Raw genomic sequence first — 20,828 nt, 5'->3', positions numbered from 1 at the left:
TCAGAAAAAATGATTCTTGATTCCAAAGTGCATTGGAGCACCTGACTGTACAGATGTGTCAATCTTTAAACCTGACCTTAATGGGGACAAATTTGTCAACAGGAAAGGAGTTTTGATGATAAATGTTCAGGTCACATGCAATGCCAATAAGTGGTTTACTAGTGTCAATGCATGTTGGCCTGGATTTGTTCATCACAGTCCAATTTGGAAAAAAAACCTAGTTATTAGTTTTTTTTTAATTTTTGCTTGTTACGGCTTGTCACAAATGGTCAATAATCAATATGTAGCTTATTTGTGGCAGGATCTAAAAATTCTTTACTTGTTAGAACCTGTAATATCTGGAATAATTGTGCTTATGCTGTCTTAATTTTTAACCATGCCCAATAGCTTCAACAACTGTGTAATGTCAGGTTGTTCAAATTGGGCAAGGATACAAATGAGTACAAAGTCTGCAAGAATGAAGTTTTTTCTCATGAACCTGACTATTAAAGACAAACGAACTGCTGAATTATTTGGCTATAAGCTTGATGTTTCTATTAAAGCAGCCAAGGTAGACAAATCAAGAATACTAGAGAGCAAAAGAAGTACTACAATTTCGAAAATGAACTAGAAATCTTCCAGGCTACAGGTGAAAAAAACACATAGTGTGTTTTTTCTTAAATGCATTAAAGATGATTCCACCCACATGAATTGAATCGGAAAGAGCATTCACGGTAGCAGGACTTTTCATTACTAAAATAAGAATCAGATTGAGTGATTGGAGTATTGACCATCTTTGCTTTTTAAAAAACTTATTATAAAAATTTACAATAATATTTTGTATCGTGTTTTATTTAAATAGCATAGCATTACCTTCTAACTTAGAAGTTTGATATAAGTTCATTTTATTCTTTAAATTTTCAACTCAATTCAAAGGCATTTTTGTTGTTGTTCTTGTGTAAGGAACTGTGTCCGAGCTGTATTTTTATTTTCTATTTTTTGTTTTCTTTACGTATATTTTATTTTGGGGCTTATGTTTAGTTAGGGCAAAGGTTCCCCACTTACCCTCTATAACGAATGAAAATGAAGAAACCAACTTACTGAATCAGATGTAGCACCATAGGAAAAACTAACGCGCCATTGCGCTGTCCCCAAACTTGGAAATCCGAACAGAACATTTGTGGGGTCCTCCCCCCTTTTCATGTCAGAATAGAAGTTCTGACATGAAAAGGGGGAGGACCCCACAAATGCTTAGCATAAGGAATCACTAAAAGACTTAAAAAAGAGACATCTCAAAAGTGTACTTTTATTTAACAGACATGTTTTTAATGTAAAAGTCTCTAGTGAATACCTCACAAAGTGTAAAACGACATAGCTGACGGATCAATGGGAAGGTGAGCTTCTGAAAAGTTGAAAGCGAGGTTCGAGCAAGGTAATTGCCAGATCGAGAGAATAGGAAAAGTTCTTGGTGATTCGAAGGAGTTTGGATAAAAAGGTTCCTAGTATTTGAGGTGATGGATAGTCATAGTTGATAAGAGTGATTGATTGTACATAGTAGTAAGTTGATTTTGAATTGTCAGAATTCCAAGGGAAATAGTAGTAGATCTTAGTTGCTAAGTTATCTTATTTTTGTCGGGTCTAAGAATTTGTCCTTTATAAAATAAATTGTTTTTTGACTTTATTACCTTGTACAGTACATAGTATTTTTTCTAGTTCAAAGTAAACTTGATTTGTTCCTTATTGGTGTTCTCTTGTAGTTATAATTTCCGGAGCACGTGAAAGTCTAGAACTGGCTTTCTAATCGCGAATCCACGTAAAGTACTTGTTGGGTTACACTCGGTAAGTCTAACGATTGTTTTCGCACTCGACAACGTTTTTTGTCGTCTAGTCTAAAAGCACATAAGTACTTTACTCTTGTTATTGTTGCTGTATGCAGTTTCCAGCAGCCTTTAATAAATTTTTTCTATTAGTGAAAATTTCTGCGTAATTCAAAGGTAATTTTTAATATAAGGTGCATTGCAAAAGTTTAAGTCCACTCCATTCAGTTAAGCGAACATAACACAAACACATCTAAAGAAACCAACACACATTTACCAGGTTGTTTAATAAGTTTTGTCACTTGATAAGAAAAACATGATTTTATGGTTTGAAATACATTTTATTATTCAACATAATCTCCCTGAACTTCAATACACTTGTTCCAGTGATCTTCTAATTTATGGATTCCATCCTTGAAGTGAGAATCTGGAAGACTGTCGAAATACACTTCCAAGGCTTCTATTACCTCTTTGTTTGATGAAAATTGTTTCTCTCACACAATTTTTTGAGATGTGAGAACAGCCAGATGTCAGAGGGAGCTAAATCTGGCAAATAAGCAGGATGTTGCAACAATTTGTACTTTAATTCACTGATTTTAGCACTGGTTTTTTGAGCTGTGAGAGGGTGCATTGTCTTGATAAAAAATGATTTTTTTTCTTCTGTAAACCAGATCTTTTCTCACAAATTTTTACATCCAGCTGGTCCAAAAGGTTACAATAATAATCTGAGTTTATTGTTCTACCAGTTTGGAGGTAATCCACAAACAAAATTCCTTTTGCATCCCAAAAAACTGATGCTAACACCTTAGCTGATTTCTGGACCCTAACTCACTTTGGAGTGAAGTACCAGGTTCACACCACTCCTTAGCCTCTTGTTTTGATTCAGGATCATGGTGGTAGATCTAAGTCTCATCCATAGTGATGAAATGATGCACATAATTCTTTTTATCCTTTCTAAAATGTTCCAAATGTTGCTGAGAAAGTCACATTCGAATGTGTTTTTGTTTCATTGTTAGCGAATGCAGTACTCATTGTGCACACAGCTTTCTGTAACCCAAAACTTCAGCCAAAATATTGCTCACACTGCTTAATGAGATCCCTAGGGCTTTTACTAAATCTCTCTTGGTTAATTGACGATTTTTCAAGACCACATGCTGTATTTTTGCTATGATTTCTGGTATTGATGCACTTTTCGGATGTCCTTCATGTGGATTGTCTTCAAGACTTGTACAACCATGTTTAAATTCAGCAACCCATCTTTCTACTGTTCTAATTGAAGGTGAAGAGTCCTTATACACTTTTAACAATTGTTCATGAATTTGTTTTGATGCTATACCTTCCAAAAATAAGAATTTTATTACTACATGATATTCAATTTTTTCGATTGTAAGAAAATACAGTGACACATTAACTTTGAACAGCTGTAAATATACAAATGAGTTGACAGATCTACATGAAACTTCACACGTGTTCATAAAAAAAGTAGTAATATTTTTAGAGATATAAAGCGACGAATCTAATAGCACTGTCTCTTATTGACTGACAAAACTTATTGAACAACTTAGTATTTGTGTAGGTAGAAGAAACATGTAAAAATAATATGACATCATTAAACTAGCATATTATTAGACAACTGTAAATGCATAAACACACAAAGTGAGATAATCTATGTGTTACAAAAGTTTAGTTCCACCACATCCCCAGGAGAAATAATGATATGAACCTGCAAGTTAAACATTACAAACTATTTCGTATGTGTTAAGAGTGAAATTGTCATACTGCTGCAACTTTGAGTTCTGTGATTTGTTTGATATAACGTTTCATGGAAACATAGGCCATGACAAGGTGTTATCCACCTATGAGAGAGGCAAGATTGATGCATTAAAGCAGCAAGAGCTGTTCAACAGGGCCATAGCAAAACAGATTAATTGGTCACATAATGTGGTAAACAATTATGTACATAACCAAGAGGATTACAACCAAAAACCCTGTTCAGGATGTCCACGAGCACTCAGTGAACGTCATCTTTGACAGGTTGTAAACACCCTAAAACAATCGGGATCATCACTCAGACAGTTGGCAAGTGATCCAATGGTTAACATTCATGTCAACCCTATTAAGAGTTATAAGGCTCAACAGATGACTGCTGTACAAGAAGAAGAAACATCAGCCCAGTAAGACCATAAGATAGCAAACAAAACATTCAAATTTGAATACAGAATGGAGACGAGTAGTATTCAGCGACCAAAAAAAAAATTTAATTTAGATGATCTTGATGGCTGGTGTTACTACTAACATGACATCAGAGAGGACAAGAAGATTTTTTTCCATATGCCAAATGGGAGGAGGATTAATAATGGTCTGGGCTGGATTCGGATACAATGGGAAGACTAACATCACATTTCCAAGTGGGCGTATGAAGGCCAGAATCTACTAGGAACTGTTCTGTTGGATGTGCACCTCATGGCATTTGGAGAGAAAGTTGGAGGACTATTCTGGACATTCCAACAGGATAATGTACTAATCCATGTAGCACACACTACATGGGAGTGGTTCTTAGACAATGGTGTGCATGTAATGGAGTGGCCTGCTAATTCCCCTGACCTTAACCCCATGGAGAACTGGGGAATTCTCACTAGGAAGGTGTATGCCAACAAACATCGGTTTTCAACTGTTACAGAACTGCAGACAGCCATCACCGAAGGACAAGAGAAGTCAAGATGTGCTCCAGCAACTTTTAGACAGCATGTTTTTGACATTGGGGTGCAAAAAGAGGGGTTTCTTGAATGATAATATGTAATTTTAAAACTGTGGAGGTAAACTTTTGCAACACATGGATTATCTCACTTTGTGTATTTATTCATTTACAGTCGTCTAATAATATGCTAGTTTAATGATGTCATATTATTTTTACAGGTTTCTGCTACCTTCACAAATAAATGTATGTGTTGGTTTCTTTAGATGTGTTTGTGTTGTGTTTGCTTAACTGAAAGTAGTGGACCTGAACTTTTGCAATGCCTCCTTATATCTTACACAGCATTATTAATATGATTTTGGAGGTTGCAGATTGTATTAAATTACTTTAAAAAATGAAAAATAATTATATCATTTGACTTCAAGATATTTTGTATATCTTAAAAATAATTAATTCTATCCTGGGATCCTGGGAAATAGTTCACTTTTATCTTGGAATCCTGGGACAAGCAAAAGACCGGGAAATGAGAAACCTTATTTGATATGATAAGTTTTTGAGTTGATTCATTTTCTTAATGAATTTTTTTGAAATGTACAGTACCAATTTTTTCTTGCATTCACAATGATTTTTAATTATATTTTTTGTGAAATTTTCTTAAGTATTTTAGTTTATTGAGATAAAAAGGATGTGTCACAAAATACATAATATGTATTTTATGTATTCCACACAGATGCATCTAATTTTAATATTTTTTTATTTTAGTTATCACCAGTGTTTTGATTTGGAAGGTGAATCAGGAATTGTTGTTCGTGGCATTGGAACAGCCGTGATATTAATAAAATTGACTGATTGCTTACAACAGAGTCCTCCAAAGGATGGAAATAGAGAGTATGTATTGAAACTTTTGGTTATTTTAATGACAGAAAAGCATTTATTTAAAGTTTTTATTTCTGTAACAGAATAACAAAACATAATTTCTGTTAATTTTGAATGTGTAAAAGCTACCTCCTCTCAGGAATGTCATTTCATCTCCAGAAATAAAAAAATTTATTATTTTACTAATTTAATTTTTAGAGAAAGTTAGGTAATTTTTCTTTAATTATTATATTAAAAAACCTAATACATTAAAGATCCTATGAAGACATCATTCTGCCTTTTGCTTCCAAGAATGAAAATGAGATCAAAAATGCTTCAAAATCACTTTTACCATTATGTTACAATAAGGTTTTTTATTTCATCATTTACTTGTATAATTTTCTATTTCATTTTTTAAATATTTTTACAAGAAATTACTGTATTTACTTGCATATAACACGAGGGTTTTATCCATTTTTCACTGCTTCAAAAACCTAGGTTGTTCTATACACATGATCAAATGATTCTTTTCATTTTTGTATAATTTTTGTAAACTGTGTATTCGTATTTTTTACCGGATTCTCACCTTCTGGTGTTTAAAAACAATAGTATTTTATCTGAGTCATTTGAATTGTTCTCGTGTATTGTCAGGAGTAAAGATGAATAGCAATAGGAAAAGCAAAGCTTTCGAATTGAATTCCAAAATTACACGGGAGCCCGATATAAGTTTTAATTCATTCCCACGTTAAAACAGATGATTATTTGGAAATCAGAATTTGAAGAAACTCGTGTAATCGATGAAGAGTGAATTCGACTGCTAAGAATGAGCAAGAAAAGGTTCCAGATTGTCCAGCTTTGCATGAACAAATTAAGTTTTTGATTTTACAAGATTTTTCCTTGAAGTTTAAAATGCCAGTTATTCTTGTGGGACAATGTGTGCATTTGATATTTTGTTATTAAATGAAATAAAATTAGAATTGTATTAATAAATTGAATTTTCTTTATTTTGATCTTTAAGGTCAACCTTGTCCTATATGCGAGATCGTCTTATGTTCGAGTAAATACGGTAAATTTTTTAAAATTGAGATGATAAAAAGATTTTCCTGAGTCAGTTCTGACTTACTTCCATTTTAAAAATCCTTTTTCAAGATTCAGCATGCATACATAATGTGTTGAATCTTGTAAACAGAAGTTTTCTTTTGCTCTTGCATAATTCTCTTTCATTCTAAGGAGTAAATGTTAATTATTTTATTCTGTAATGGCTGAAGGATATCGATTTATATTTCACTAAAATAAAAACAAGAAGAGAATTTTTAGGATAAAGCTACATTTATAAGAAAACATACATAGCATTCAAAGAATGCTAAATACAGATATTTAGAATTTATACATTTTTAGAAATCTTAGAAGTATTTCAAAATTTGTATTTTTGAAATATATGGACACATTAGCTAATGGATGCATTAGATAATGTGTCATGAAAATAATATAGGAGTCATATAAATGAAATTATCAATGCTTTTAATGTCATATAGAGCACTTGTTGGGATCTATAAATCCTATTGTTAGATCCACACATTTTAATTTGAATGATTTTGACATTCAAATAGAATTGCTCATGCTCTGCTCATTTTAAGTTCAAACACACAATATTTGAACTAAAAATTTTTACAAATTATGTACCATCAGGCAGAGATTTTAGAAAGACATTCTGTAGAATTAACACCAACTGGAATCCACATTAATGGTAAAAAGTTAAAATAAATTAAAAATAAGTCGAGAAGAACTTAAAATAAAACATCATCACCATTAAATAAAATAAAACATAAAATAATCTTATAACAGTCCTTGAGGGATAGTGTGCATAGCTTACTCCACCCTGCTAGGACTCATGTTTGTGTCATGGAGAGAAGGCTGACAGTTTTATAGGGCAACTGTTGTTTCTGACTTTAATTGAGACAGAGTATACCTCACTCTGTTGTTCCCTTTTTTACTTGATCTTTTTGTTTTTAATCAAGTCATAGATTAATAACTACATTTTTCATCAAAGAAAAATATCTCGTGGCACACATTAAATAACTAAACTTACTTCAATAGGTGCTAAATGACAGAAAACCTTATACAGCAGTATAAAAATAAACTTTAATAAACCAATGTTTTTGGTCCTATTCAGTGATCTTTCCTAGGTTTATAAATTGTAAATTTAGAAATGCAAACACAAAAATATAGAACAAAATTTTTAGAATGCTGAACAAATTTTAAATTTGAAATAAAATGAAAAAAAAACAGATAAATAATATCATTCATTAACAAATAATGGAAAAGACAGTTGACACTAGTAATAGCAAAGAAGTGTTGAAAGGAGGAAAATTTTTACACTATATTTTAACTAAATTGCAGCTAATGAAACTGAATAACCTGATTTAAAGGTGCACAATTAAGCCACCATTTTGTACCATTATCAAAGTTTAGCTAAATTATTACTCAAAGAATCTTAATAGTTTGATTCCAATTTTCCATTTTATAAAAAGTATTTTAAAAAAATTGTATTAAATTTGTTTTGTAATGATATTTTTATCATTAAAAGAAAACTCAATAAAATTTGATAACCTCTTTATTAAATTTGCAAGTTTTATTTCTTTGAGCTGTTCAGTTATAAACAGCTGAAATATATGGATTTAATCATTTTATATTTTAAAATATACTTATATGAAAAGAGAATAAGCAAGCATTTTTACTTATCTGTTTCAAATTTTAAAGGCAGCATTTTTAAACATTTTAAATTATTATCAAGGCAAATATTGAACCTAAGTCACCTGTTATCTCTCTTCACTTTGATTTTTCTAAGAAAAATTAGAAACAAAATGTGTAAAAGGAAAGAACTCAATTTAAAAAAAAATGTTTTAGTATGTTTACTTTTATATGCTTTAGTATTACATTCTAAAGATATCATAAAAGTGATGAAAATGCTTGATATTGTTATTACATTCTAAAAATCTTGGTACGATATGTATAAAATAATTTTCATAAACTGTTAATTCAGGAAACAAGAATAGATTTTGGTATTTTATTAGTGGAGCATCTTTGATTCTGTACAAGCTGTGATCATGTTTGCCAGGGGCCTTTGGCATTGGAATAAAAAATTTTCTTATTCTATATCAAGTTCTGTTCTGTAATGATTTTTGTACAATAAAGATGACTTGTATGGAGTCATATGTTTATACACGAGGAGAATAACTCAACATAAAAATGGTGTCAAGAAATATTTTATTTCTCTGCAAGCACTTTCGATGTTGTTGTGAATGTTGTCTTCAGACACAATACAGATCAAATGTTTTTTCGAACAAATTTTAAATTATAAACCGAAACTGCCTTAACCGAATGGAACAAATTTTAAAATTACAACCAGAAACAGCGTTAACTGAATAGAATGTAAAATTTTTAGAACAAAAATATTTAAAGACTTATTTTTAAAAACTATGTAATGTCTATTAGAATCAAAATTGTTTAAGAGCTTATACAAGCTGATCTAAATTTCAGGTAACTCGAGGGTGGGGAGTTGCATGGGGACAATAGTGATGAAGAGGGACTCCTATATGAGCACCAGATGCCTTTCACCACAGTGCCTAAGCAACACAGTAATCAGTACAGTCCCAAACTTGGGTGTGATGATGCTGTAATACTATCTTGGATAACTTTTGTGTCACACCTTCCCACCACCAGAGTATTGGTATTTAGACAATCGACTAGACAGTAGTCTGGTGGTAGCCCCTATGTGGAAAGTGTGTGCCCCAGTTGTTGTATTCTCTAATGGGACAGAATACACTCTTGAGCATTCCAAGATTGAAATTGTGTACCTATCATTGCACAAGAGTCTCCGTAGACTTGGGCATGGAGCAATGGGTAAGAACAAGGCATTTTTACTAAAAATACGGCAAATACAGGCAGACAGGCAACCACAAAGTGGTAAAGAAGGATGGACTACTGTCTACTCCCTTGGGTTCTGCAAAGTAGTGGAGGGGAAGAGCAACCCCTTAACTCTGTTTAAGATGTGCTTGTACTTGGTGGAACCATAGCCTACCACACACACTGCTGAGTGGATGACATCAATCTCAAAGTTGGTAATAACATGGGTGGAGGGTATTAAAAAGGCCCTTCTGATAAGGGGAGCTATGGCTGCATTGACATACCACTGGGGTTGAAATGCTGTGACAGGGATTATAGGGGGAATACTACTAAATTTGTGAAACAGAAAACTAATGCCCCCTGGGACTGGAGATGACCAGATCTAAAACAAGATTTCCCCCCAATCTTTTTTTTTTCCAGTTAAAATTGATGGCAGAATATACATTTGCAAGGGAATGCTCTAAGGCTAGAAATCTTCCGTGTTCTGCCATGTTAAGAGGATGTCAGCCACAGAGTTATCCGAGGTGTGGCACAGAGTTATCCAAGATGGTATTACAGCATCACCACACCCCAGTTTGGGATTGTACTGATTACTGTGTTGCTTAGGTACTGTGGTGAAAAGAGGTCTGGTGCTCATTTGGGAGTTCCTCTTCACCACTCTATTGTCTCCATGCAATTCTCCCACCCTTGACTTACCTGGAATTTGGATCAGCTTATATAAGCTCTTAAATAATTCTGATTAACTGTGTTTTTCCACTTTTCCACACCTTTCATCTTCTCTGCGTATCTTAAGTGCATGAGCATATATGTTACATAATTTTTAAAAATAAGTCTTTAAATATTTTTGTTCTAAAAATTTTTACATTCTATTCAGTTAACGCTGTTTCTGGTTGTAATTTTAAAATTTGTTCCATTCGGTTAAGGAAGTTTCGGTTTATAATTTAAAATTTGTTTGAAAAAACATTTGATCTGTATTGTGTCTGAAGACGACATTCACAGCAGTGTCAATAGTGCTAGCAGATAAATAAAATATTTCTTGACACCTTTTTTTATGTTGAGTTATTTTCCTTGTGTATGTACATTTGTCAGTGTGAAGTCTACCATACATATTTACGTTACTTTGCAAGTCATATGTTCCACTGAAAGAAACATTTAGTTTCCTCAGTTATCAGTTGGTCAGAATTATTCTATAGAAAATTCTTGAATTTACATAATTATTAATTACAAGACGGAAAAAATGTTAATAATGGTTTCTTATACAATATAAGGAAAATACTATTATTGTCTTGTTGAAGGAACATTTTCATCTTAGTGTGAACTAACTTTTCCTATACAGAATAATCTGAATATTTGTAAAACTATTTTGGCTCAAGCTTTTGATATAGAAAATGAAATTGTCATAAGAAGCAGTGAACATTTATTTTTTAAACAGAGTATTACAATAGATTAGAATGTATCTAGAAATTTTTAACTAAACAAATAATCTAGATTTGAAAAAGTTTATATACAAACATTAAAGTTGTGCCAATATTTAATTAAGGTCAATTTACTTTGATAAAACACTTTTGATGTAACGATAGTTCTGCATTAGGTCTAAAGCTTAAAATTCTATTTTGGAATGTACAGTACGTGCAATTGTTACAAAATTTAAATTTAGGAATCTGATGAAGATCTATCATTAGATCAAAAAACGTTTGTCAAAATGAACTAAATTTGTGCCGGTGTTTAATTAAAGTTAATGTTTGTATATGAAAGATTCATCTAGTTTTTGTGAATAATTGTGATTGAAATGTTTAATATGAATGTGAAAAATGGAGATGGAGGCAAATTAAAAATTTTTTTTTTCAATATTTCTTACCTTATTCTTTTCTTCCAATTCTTTCTACTTCAACATTTTCATAATTTTTAACATTTATTTTGTAACTTTCAATGTATAAAGTTCTTCAAACTTTTTGCTTTCCTCTCTTCATCCTAAATGTATATAGATTATCTCCTACCACGTCGGTGACTTCTTTGAGACGAGTAGCATCTTCTGCATCTGTCGCTGTCACCGTTGCCCCTATTTCAAGTATGTTTCCTGCACTAAATCTGTCTTGTTCTCGGTCTCCATCTCCCGTCTTCTGTCGTTCTGCAGTAAGAAATGCCCAAAAGGAATGTGACTTAGTATTTCAGCTTCAGTCGAATTCATTATCAAAAGCTCACTCTGAAGTGTTTTCTCCCGTGAAAGATACAGAATATTTAACTAGCACAGAAAATTTAAGGATTGAAAGAATTCCTGCTTTTGCTAATAAAGCAATTTATCGGGTGAAAAAAATATCATCCCTTTTGGGATCGAAATCCCCGTGCTCAAGACTGAAGCGTATAAGCTCTGCTCCCCTGTATCCCAGGTCTCCTGTTCCAGAAGATGCTCTTCTCGTGACGAATGCCGGACCGAGTTCTCCGACTGGCCACACGCCCACAAAATTATCTCAGTCGCCGGCCAAAGTTGGATTGTCTTGTGGACAGAGACGTTCTTCGGATTCAGATCTGAGCACAACGCCAAAAGGTAAGATAGATGATATCAAAGTTTTTTGCATGGTATTATGTATGAATAACGACAAAAGAAGAAGATAACATTATTTTATAATAAACAACAAAAACAAAATATTTTACAGAAATTGTCTAATTAGTCATTGAAAATATTTTTGATTATAAGATCTACATTCATTAGTATAAATCTTTAACAATTTTGATATGGGGTTCTTCTTTGAAATCATGCTTACTTGATTTTTTTGTGGCAACAAACATTGTCTCCATATTAAAAAGTTAAAAGTTTTTTGTTAAGTTATGGCAATGCAACACTTGGGTGATCTGCCTAGAGGGATGCCTTTCAGGATGTTTTTTTAAGGGTAACTGGCCTTTATTTGGATGTTAGATGTGGAGAAAACTGAAAACTCCACATGGCCAGCCTGTCCTGGTGAGACATGAACTCACGACTGAACTTGCCAGTGTTCAGGGAATGGAATTGCTTGGTTACTGGTGGGCCTTAAAAAAATGGGTTAACCACTATGGCAGCACTTCCGGTTGCCATCTTGTTTAACACTGTGACTGCGTAGTTACAAAATGCCAAAATACAAAATTCGCCAATTTGAGTTCTATGAGTAATTATTTTTACTATATAAAACTAATTATTTACCAAAAAAATTTTAATATTCACTAATTAGAGGTTTTTAATTCTTTTTCCTTCTTTTCTCCACAACTTGATGTGGCAACTGTCTCAGTTATATTCTTCCTTTTGGTTGTTGTTTTGACATTCTTACTTTCTTTTGCATTAACTTTTTCCTTTCTGATTTTTTTCGTTGTCTTTTTGAAAGATCCGGGTGCTGCAGGCGCTGTTTCTGGTTTTTTCCATTTTGCTATTTTTCCTGAACCTGGATAAATCCAACTCAAATGTTGTATGAACATTTTAAAACATTCCCCTGGTGATTTTAGGTGCCATTTCACAAACTTTTTGTACAGTACATGAAGGAGTATAAACATGAATCTGACATTTCCTTAGTATAATGTATAGGTAGATTTTTATTCTATTTTTTAACAATCCCCATAATCTTTCTACTTTCTGGGTAGGCACGCTCGTTGCTGGATTGAAAAAAGTTTCTGAATGGTTAACAGTCCTGTGTTCTATTTCAATACCTTCTAGGTCATTTATGTTATTGTATCCTTGCCACTCATCCAGTCATTACAATACTTCCAGATTTGACAAAGTTAGAAATTACCCAGTTGAGTGTAAATTCACTTCTATCATTGACCTTACTGATGAAGCAAGAATTATCCTCTCTACATATACCACTGACTACCCATCTCGACCCCTTCAGTTTGTGTCCATTTTCGTATTTTCTTTTTGCAATAACAGTTTCATCAATTTCTACGGTTTTATATGGTCCACCAATTTTGAACGATGGCAAATTATGAACAGCAACCATCATTACAAACCTTAGGTAATTAGCCCAGTCGACAGCCACTTTTTTTAGTTATACCCACAGCCAAAGCAGCAGTACTTATCATACATTCTAAACAAAGAAGATACCAAATGAATGATAAAACATCGGCCCAACTAATGCATTCACATTTTCCTTTAAAAGTTCCCTCATATGCCGAATAGTTTTTTTTACAATTATTACATCTCAGCATTACAGAATTTCTATCAGCTCTGTAGATTAATTTCTGACGTTTCGAACAATTAACACAAACATCTTCAATATGTTGCAGACTCAACCATACAGCAAATTTAACATCTGAACTAATTTTTTTGTCCAACCCTAGGCCATCAAAATCTGATTCCATTAGGTGAAACTTTCTAGAATTACAATGGGTCCAAAACTCGTCGGAATTAAATTCAATTTCAGACATTATGTTGTTAAAAGTAATTATATAATTTAAATTTCCTTGAAATACCGAAACAAAATTAAGAATTATTACCAACTACAAGTTTTAAATTTCTCTTTAAATGTTATAAACACAATTACAGAAAGAATACCTGTGACACTAACCAATTCTTCAAAAAAAAGGTATACTCAGATTTGCATAATATCACATTCTCAAATACCATTAATTTACATAAAATAAAACCAAAAGTCTTTTAGTGGCACCATCTATTTTCTTTTTCATACACAACCGTTGTCGAGATTACCCGAAGTGCCGCCATAGGGGTTTTCTAGGTACAGTACATTTTAACTGAAAAGTGTATAATGGATTTTTGCATATGCACTGTTTGTCATTTTATATTAGTTCACCTCTCCAAACCTCTACAATAGTCATAGATATGATACCTTGTGTGCCAGATTAGAGGGCCAAGAGGTAAAAAATTGCATCTCAATGGAGAACAGCTTCCCTTTTGGTTTTGGTAGTTCTTGATGGATATTTGTCACATATGCTTAATAAGATATGTTGTGCAGGTCTGGATTACTCATCGATGCTATAAATACACAAAATGGTTTGACATTAACTCTTATGCTGCATGAGAAAGGATGTCAGCTATATTGACAGGGCATAAAGAAAACTTAAAAAAAACTTGTTGGATTGTAAACTCTGGACTGATTTGTATAAACTTGATTAAATGAATAATATATATATTCAAAGCAGTGGTTCGTATTGGTGTTTTGTGGTTTGTAAAGTATCAAAACCATACCTCTTAACTTTTCCAGCTTGGGTTTATCTTAAATAAACCCGGTTTATTTGTAAATCAAAAACATTTGTAAAATAACTTTAAGATGTCTTTTTTAAGCACATTTTTCATTTAAAAATTTTTTAGTTGTTCTTTTGAAGCTGTTGTGGGTGAGATAAAAAAGTGAGCATGTCTAAACAGTAGGTGCTTTTCCTAAAGATTTGGGAGTCCTAAAACGTTCATTGACAGTGCATTAATTATTACATTAACTGGCTATTGCCAAATCCTTAAAATTTAAAAAAAATATTTAATAATATTTACCCTATTATTATGTTTTTGTAGAAAAATGAGTTTCTATTAAATTAAGAGTGCAAGTTTGACTTTTAACTTTGAAGGTTTTTAATTAGTGATAAAGAGGGATATGATAGTCTTGTGCTATTAAAATTATGTTATTGTCATTGATTTAAGACATTTATTCCAAAAATTTCATATGAGTGACATTAGCATATTACAGTAGAGTGTCGTTTATCTGAATCAATTGGGGACTGGGGTTGTTTGGATAACTGATTTTTCGGATAACCGATTATGTATGAAAAAATATATTAACCTATCCAATGTTGAAATTTTTCTCCGTTGCATGTCGCTTCGTGTTGAATTTTTGTCGATTTTAAGCCTAACGAAAATTTTTACAATAATAATCGAGGCTATTGTATTGTTAAAAATTATTTCTTTATTTTGTACAAACAAAATAAATATATACTGAAAAATATAAAAACAAAAAAATTATACTTTAGAAGTTAATCTAGTATCAAAAACATTTGATTCAGCATGACACAGTTTGACTGGGAAGCTTTCAGTTAACCGACGTTTCGATTGACCGGCTTTCGGTTAAATGACGTTCTACTGTATTTGATTTAGTTTGCCAACATTTAAAATTGGAGTCTATTCCCTGGGGGATTTTACATGGGGGTTATTGTTGGGGGTTACTATCCAGAGGAGTTATTGTTGTAGAACTGTAAGTTTTTTTATTTTCTTAACTCAAAGTTGAGTTAACATCAAATTCAATCCTGTAATATTAAATCCCTTACACACAATAATTAGAAGGTATTTTAAAAGTACAATACTTTAGATTCCCATCACAATCAGTAATTTGAAAATTTGTGACAATTATTTATTAGTATAATCCAGTAAATTTTTTTTTCAAGATTATCTTATCATCAGGGAAGGGTTGATGCTAAAATGGGAGAGCTTCCTCAAAGACTCATTTTGCATAAGCACTTTCTTCTCCTTGTCTTGTCAATTGGAATCCAGTTTGTTGACTTCCTTACACTTCCTTTGCACAGTTCTGCTGTTGTTGGTTGCCTTTGTCTGCTTGCCGCAATACAATAACTCCAAAAATGATAGTTCTTCTCTCAACCCTTAGGCTGGAGTCACACTTACAGAAAAACACCACTGAAAACATAAACTGAAAGCCAAATCCAGAAAAATTTTACGTCCCTCACGCATAAAATTTCTAGAAAATGAACTTGAGAGGTGCTCAGTGGGAAACTTTTTCTGGCCATAAAATGTAGATGTTGACCAGTCAGATCCCTGGAAGTGATGACATGTTTACAATGTTTCTGGTTTGCTGAAAACGAGAAACCGTGAGAGTTGCCCAGCGGCCATTTTGACATATGTTGATAGTTGAGTCGCTGCTTCAAAATCATGGAAGCTCAGAAAGAGAAAAAAGTCAAAGGTGACTGAGAACCATATTTAGCTTGAATTGGTGGGAGCCAGAATGAATGTAGATATAGCACTGCTAATAATGTGAACTGACATGCTAGATGGCAAAAAGTTTGTTATTTTTTTATTTTGGTTTTCTTTTCTTTCATGGTTTTAAGTGCAAAAACATGGAATTCATACTGAACGGAAAATTGCCATTACGGTTACACAAGCTTTTTTCTATAAGTGTGACTCCAGCCTTAGTCATTATATACCCCTCCTGCTTTCCTACTGGGTTTATTGCCCCTCCAGGCCCAACGGGCAATGGAACATTCTGGAAACTTACAAAGGCTTTGTAACCGACAATTTAATATTATACATATAGAAATAACAAGTGATTGTCACAGAACCATGTCAATTGTTTGTATTACTCTTCAAAATTAAAAGTTAATAATTTATAAAATTTTTCTGCTGTTTTTGTTTTTATGCCTTATTATATTACAGAAACACTACTTCAAACTGGATGTATGCAATATAAGAACATTTTCAAATCCAATATCCAGTTAAAAGAATAAAAACATTTATTGAAAAACAAACGTTTTCAACCTTTAAAAAGGCCATCCTCAGGTTCTAGTGTTAGAATGCAAATTGAATGAGAAGTTAAATTTTCAAAAATGTTTGTTTTGTAAGAAATTGCATTTGCAGGAGCACAGTAATATATTGTGAATTAAAATGAATAAAAAAGAAAAATAACACACAAAAAATGTAAATAACTATAGATAACAAAAAGTCATAAAAAACAATAAATGTACTAAGACCACTGTTTATAAAACATTACAGTAGTTGCTAAATGTGCTCAAATACTGCTCTCCAGGCATGTGACATTGGAGTACTGTCCCTGCTATTAATAGCTGTTCTAGAGATAGCATTGTATACCTCAATAATCTTAAGATATTTTAGATGTGATAGTAATGCATTTTGATGCAAAAGGTGAGCTCAGTCAAAACAAACCTCTGTGTTTGTCTTATGCATAGGTAGCCAAGGCTGTACCTCCTGTTTTTCTAGTAATTGAGTCCTGGTGTTCCTTGAGCCTTGTCTTATGAGATCTAAAGGTAAACACCTATGTATTCATATTGTTGAACAACCCTATGGTCGTACAAAGGAATGTACACTCCCGGCAGAGACTTTTTATCAGGAAGGTCCTTGTTGTTTCTAAGTAATGAAAAGACAGTTGGAGATCTCCTGCACCAAGCCCTTTAAAATTGTTACTTATAATCAGCAATTAAGTTGTATTTTCAAGGAGATTGGCCAGCAATCTGATGTCCAAATTACATGGACTGTGGAGGTATATAGAAAACCATTTTCAACCTGTTTTAATCCCATACAACTCAGCACATCAAAGATCCTTGATAAGAAGGGCATTTGTACCAACACCCATTGTACCAACATCCAGGACACCATAATGGAGCTGAATTACATCTTAAAAATTGCAGAGCAACAGGGTTATCTAATAAAAATAATACAAAAATTGATTGTGACCTTTCAAGCATGAAAATGTCAACATGCATTAGTGAACCAGAAACAAAGGGTTGTCTTAAATTATATCCCATCTTTAAGAAAGATACATGACAAAACAGCCAAGGCTAATAATGTTGTGGTGGTATATTAATGCAATCCAACAATTTTCAAAATTCTAAGGAATGATAAGAAACTATATAACCATAATTTGTCCACGGGGATTTACTCCATCCCGATAAACAACCAACTTTTCAAATCAAAACTGGTCTACATAGTTTTGTATGGGCATAATTTACAACAGTGACTCAATGAGCATAAGTACACAATTGAAAAAATCTCAATAACATGACACTGGCAGTTTACTCGCAACATGAAGACACAAGTAAACTGGGAGCGAGCAACTATCATCAGACCCACATCTAATATACACACTGTGGGCTATCTAGAAAAATTCAAAATTTATAAGCCTCATAAAAATTCCAGATGCATCAACCATAGAGATGTGAACAACTTGTCTACGGCATGGCAGTCTGTTTACAAATTTAATTTTATTAAAGGATAATTATTCATTTATTTTTACATTTTATTTTTTTATTTATTTCTTTATTTTATTAATTTCACCTGTGATTGCTGTTATTTATTTATTTAAAATAATGTTCTTTTATTCAAATTCTTGTTCTTTTACAATTGTAATTGTGTTTTCTAAATTTTGTATTCATGTTCTTCTATTTTTCTGTTCCATTGTAACTGAAGATGATCAGTGAAACTGGTCAAAAACATTCTTATTTTATTAAATTTATTGCTGGATTTTAAAGGTGAGAGTTTCTGTGTTCTCTCTCTCCAGTAGTTCAAAATTTATGGATATATAAATATTAAACCCAATTCAGTAGTTATGAGTCCAGTTATAGAAAAGTATAACAATCTCAATTTATCTAGCATTTGATTGCCAAAAATTATATGCCTTCTCTTGATCACCAAAGATTTTTAGTAGTTCTTGATTAGCCAAAGTTAGATTGGAAGATTGACTACCAAAAATTTGTGATCTGACCAAAATTTGATTTGATTATTTTTTAATTAAAATTTGACTGTTCTCCCCTTTGGAGAAAGAAAGAATGTAATGGAAAATTTATCTCATAGAAACATCATCTTTTTAGGGGCAGACATTCCCTGTTAGCTGGTGAAGGACAACTGTGAAATTTTGTTAATTTATGTTTTAGTGGACAAAAAATTTTTATAAAATATTTTGTTCAAATAAATATTTGGAATCTTAAAAGTGTTACGGAATTGTGATATCACAGTAGAGAGTCGTTAATCCGAATCAGTTGGGGACGGGTTGTTTGGATTAGTGATTTGTTCGGATAACCGATTATGTACAAAAAATATATTAACCTGTCCGATGTTCAAATTTTTCTCCGTTGCGTGTCGCTTCGTGTTGAATTTTTCTCCGTTATGTGTTGCTTTGTGTTGAATTTTTGTCGATTTTAAGCCTAACGAAAATTTTTATAATAATAGTCGAGGCTATTGTATCGTTAAAAATTACTTCTTTATTTTGTACAAACAAAATAAATATATTGAAGAATATAAAAACATGAAAATTATACTTTAGAAGTAAATCTAGTATCAAAAACGTTTGATTCAGCACAACACAGTCCGACTGAAAATTGTTCAGATAACCAGCGATTCGGATTACCGGGATTCAGATTAACGACTCTCTACTGTATTTGGAACAATCTGTTTCATTGTAGATTCTAATTATCGAATAATAATCAAAAAAATTTCTCAATTTTTTGGTAATTATTTGATTTTTTTCCAAATCTCTGTATATATATATTTTTTAATTCTGTTGTGAATGTATACACTAGATATGTAATATAATTTTTTATTTAGCAAATAGTTTGGCTGGAAGTAGTGGAAGTGGAAGTGCTGGAATTAGATCCCAAGTTCCACGGCCTCCTTTGTCACAAGACAGTCTTGGTATGATGGTAAGTATTAGAAAGTAATTTTTAACTATATAAATTTTTTCTTGTAAGTAAGTAAGTAAAGTTTATTGTACAAGGTGTAAACCTGTTACAAAGGGGGGTTACAAAAGGGTATCCAACCTTAGTAGGTTGCCAACCTTAGCTTATTAAGTTCTGTTTTTTGCTCTAGTGTACTCATTAAATAATGAAAGGATAGTCTGAGAAGACTTCACTTTCCATCTTTAACATAAAAGTTCTCAAGTATATGTCAACAACCAGGTATCAAAATATTCTTCATAAACTCTTGGGCAATGATTATTGTATGGAGTTAGAGGATAGAGTAAGAAAAACTCGAACAGGATAGTGTATATCCATTAAATTATATGAAGCATGCAATGCCATAATGTTGTAAATGCCAAAAAACAAACTTTTCAGGAGAGAGAAAAAACACTTTTCTAATGAACAAACTTTAATCAAATGCTATAAAAATTATTTTAACAATTTACACTTTGGAATAAAACATTGGGTTTAATTTCAAACACCTAAGTATGATGGTAAGGAAACAAAAAAAGTTTAAAAACAGGGTTAGAGCCATAACGTTGTAAATGCCAAAATTGTGCAAGTGCATAAAGTTGTAAATGCCAAAAACAATTGCAATCATAAAATTAATGTTTCTACAGCTGAAAAACAGTTTTGAATACCAAAAACTTACATTTAAATTATTAAACACAATTTACAAATTCAATATTAATTTTAACATTAAAAACTGGCAATAATCTATTAGTGACTGCTTCCTGGCTTCAACAATGTTAGGCCCACAGTTTTGGTACTTGAACTGGGCTTTAATCTTTATCAATTGTAATATAATTATGATAAATAAAGGAAAATATAAACAATAAGGTATTAATTTAGTGTAATAAAAGTTAAAATGTATTTAAAAACTTCAAATTTGAAAGATTAGTGGAAGTCCGAATATCATTTTGAAATATAAAATAATAAGGTGATACAGGTTAACTATTAATAAACTGGCATTCAGTTATCCGGTTCTGCATAAAAAACTCACTGCATTACAAATTGGGATAACAAAATGATGTAAATGTAAACCGTAACATTTTACGCGCCAAAAGTCACGTGGCTTGCACTTTGGCGCTTAAAACGTTATGGCTTGCACATAAATTCATTTTCAAAATATAGTCACTTAGAGTGCCACTATCGCCACAATATTTTTTTGTAGGGAAAAACATTGCATTTAAAAT

At 32.2% G+C, this 20,828-nt stretch overlaps 1 protein-coding gene across 2 annotated transcripts in view; it reads left to right on the top strand.

The window, feature by feature from the left end:
* The window catches only part of LOC136975644 (C2 domain-containing protein 5), a 214,485-nt gene that overhangs the window by 46,093 nt on the left and 147,564 nt on the right, over positions 1–20,828 (top strand). For both annotated transcript variants that reach the window (XM_067270731.1, XM_067270732.1), the window contains exons 9-11: positions 5,254–5,379; positions 11,640–11,797; positions 19,502–19,596. In XM_067270731.1, the coding sequence (XP_067126832.1) occupies positions 5,254–5,379; positions 11,640–11,797; positions 19,502–19,596 (379 nt within the window). The remainder of the gene's footprint in view (positions 1–5,253; positions 5,380–11,639; positions 11,798–19,501; positions 19,597–20,828) is intronic.

Source organism: Centruroides vittatus, unplaced genomic scaffold (assembly GCF_030686945.1).
Source record: "Centruroides vittatus isolate TY-2023 unplaced genomic scaffold, ASM3068694v2 contig_377, whole genome shotgun sequence".
In the NCBI taxonomy this organism is placed as follows: Eukaryota; Metazoa; Arthropoda; class Arachnida; order Scorpiones; family Buthidae; genus Centruroides; species Centruroides vittatus.
Note: the sequence above shows the minus strand (reverse complement) of the source record. Positions and strands in the feature narration are given on the sequence as shown.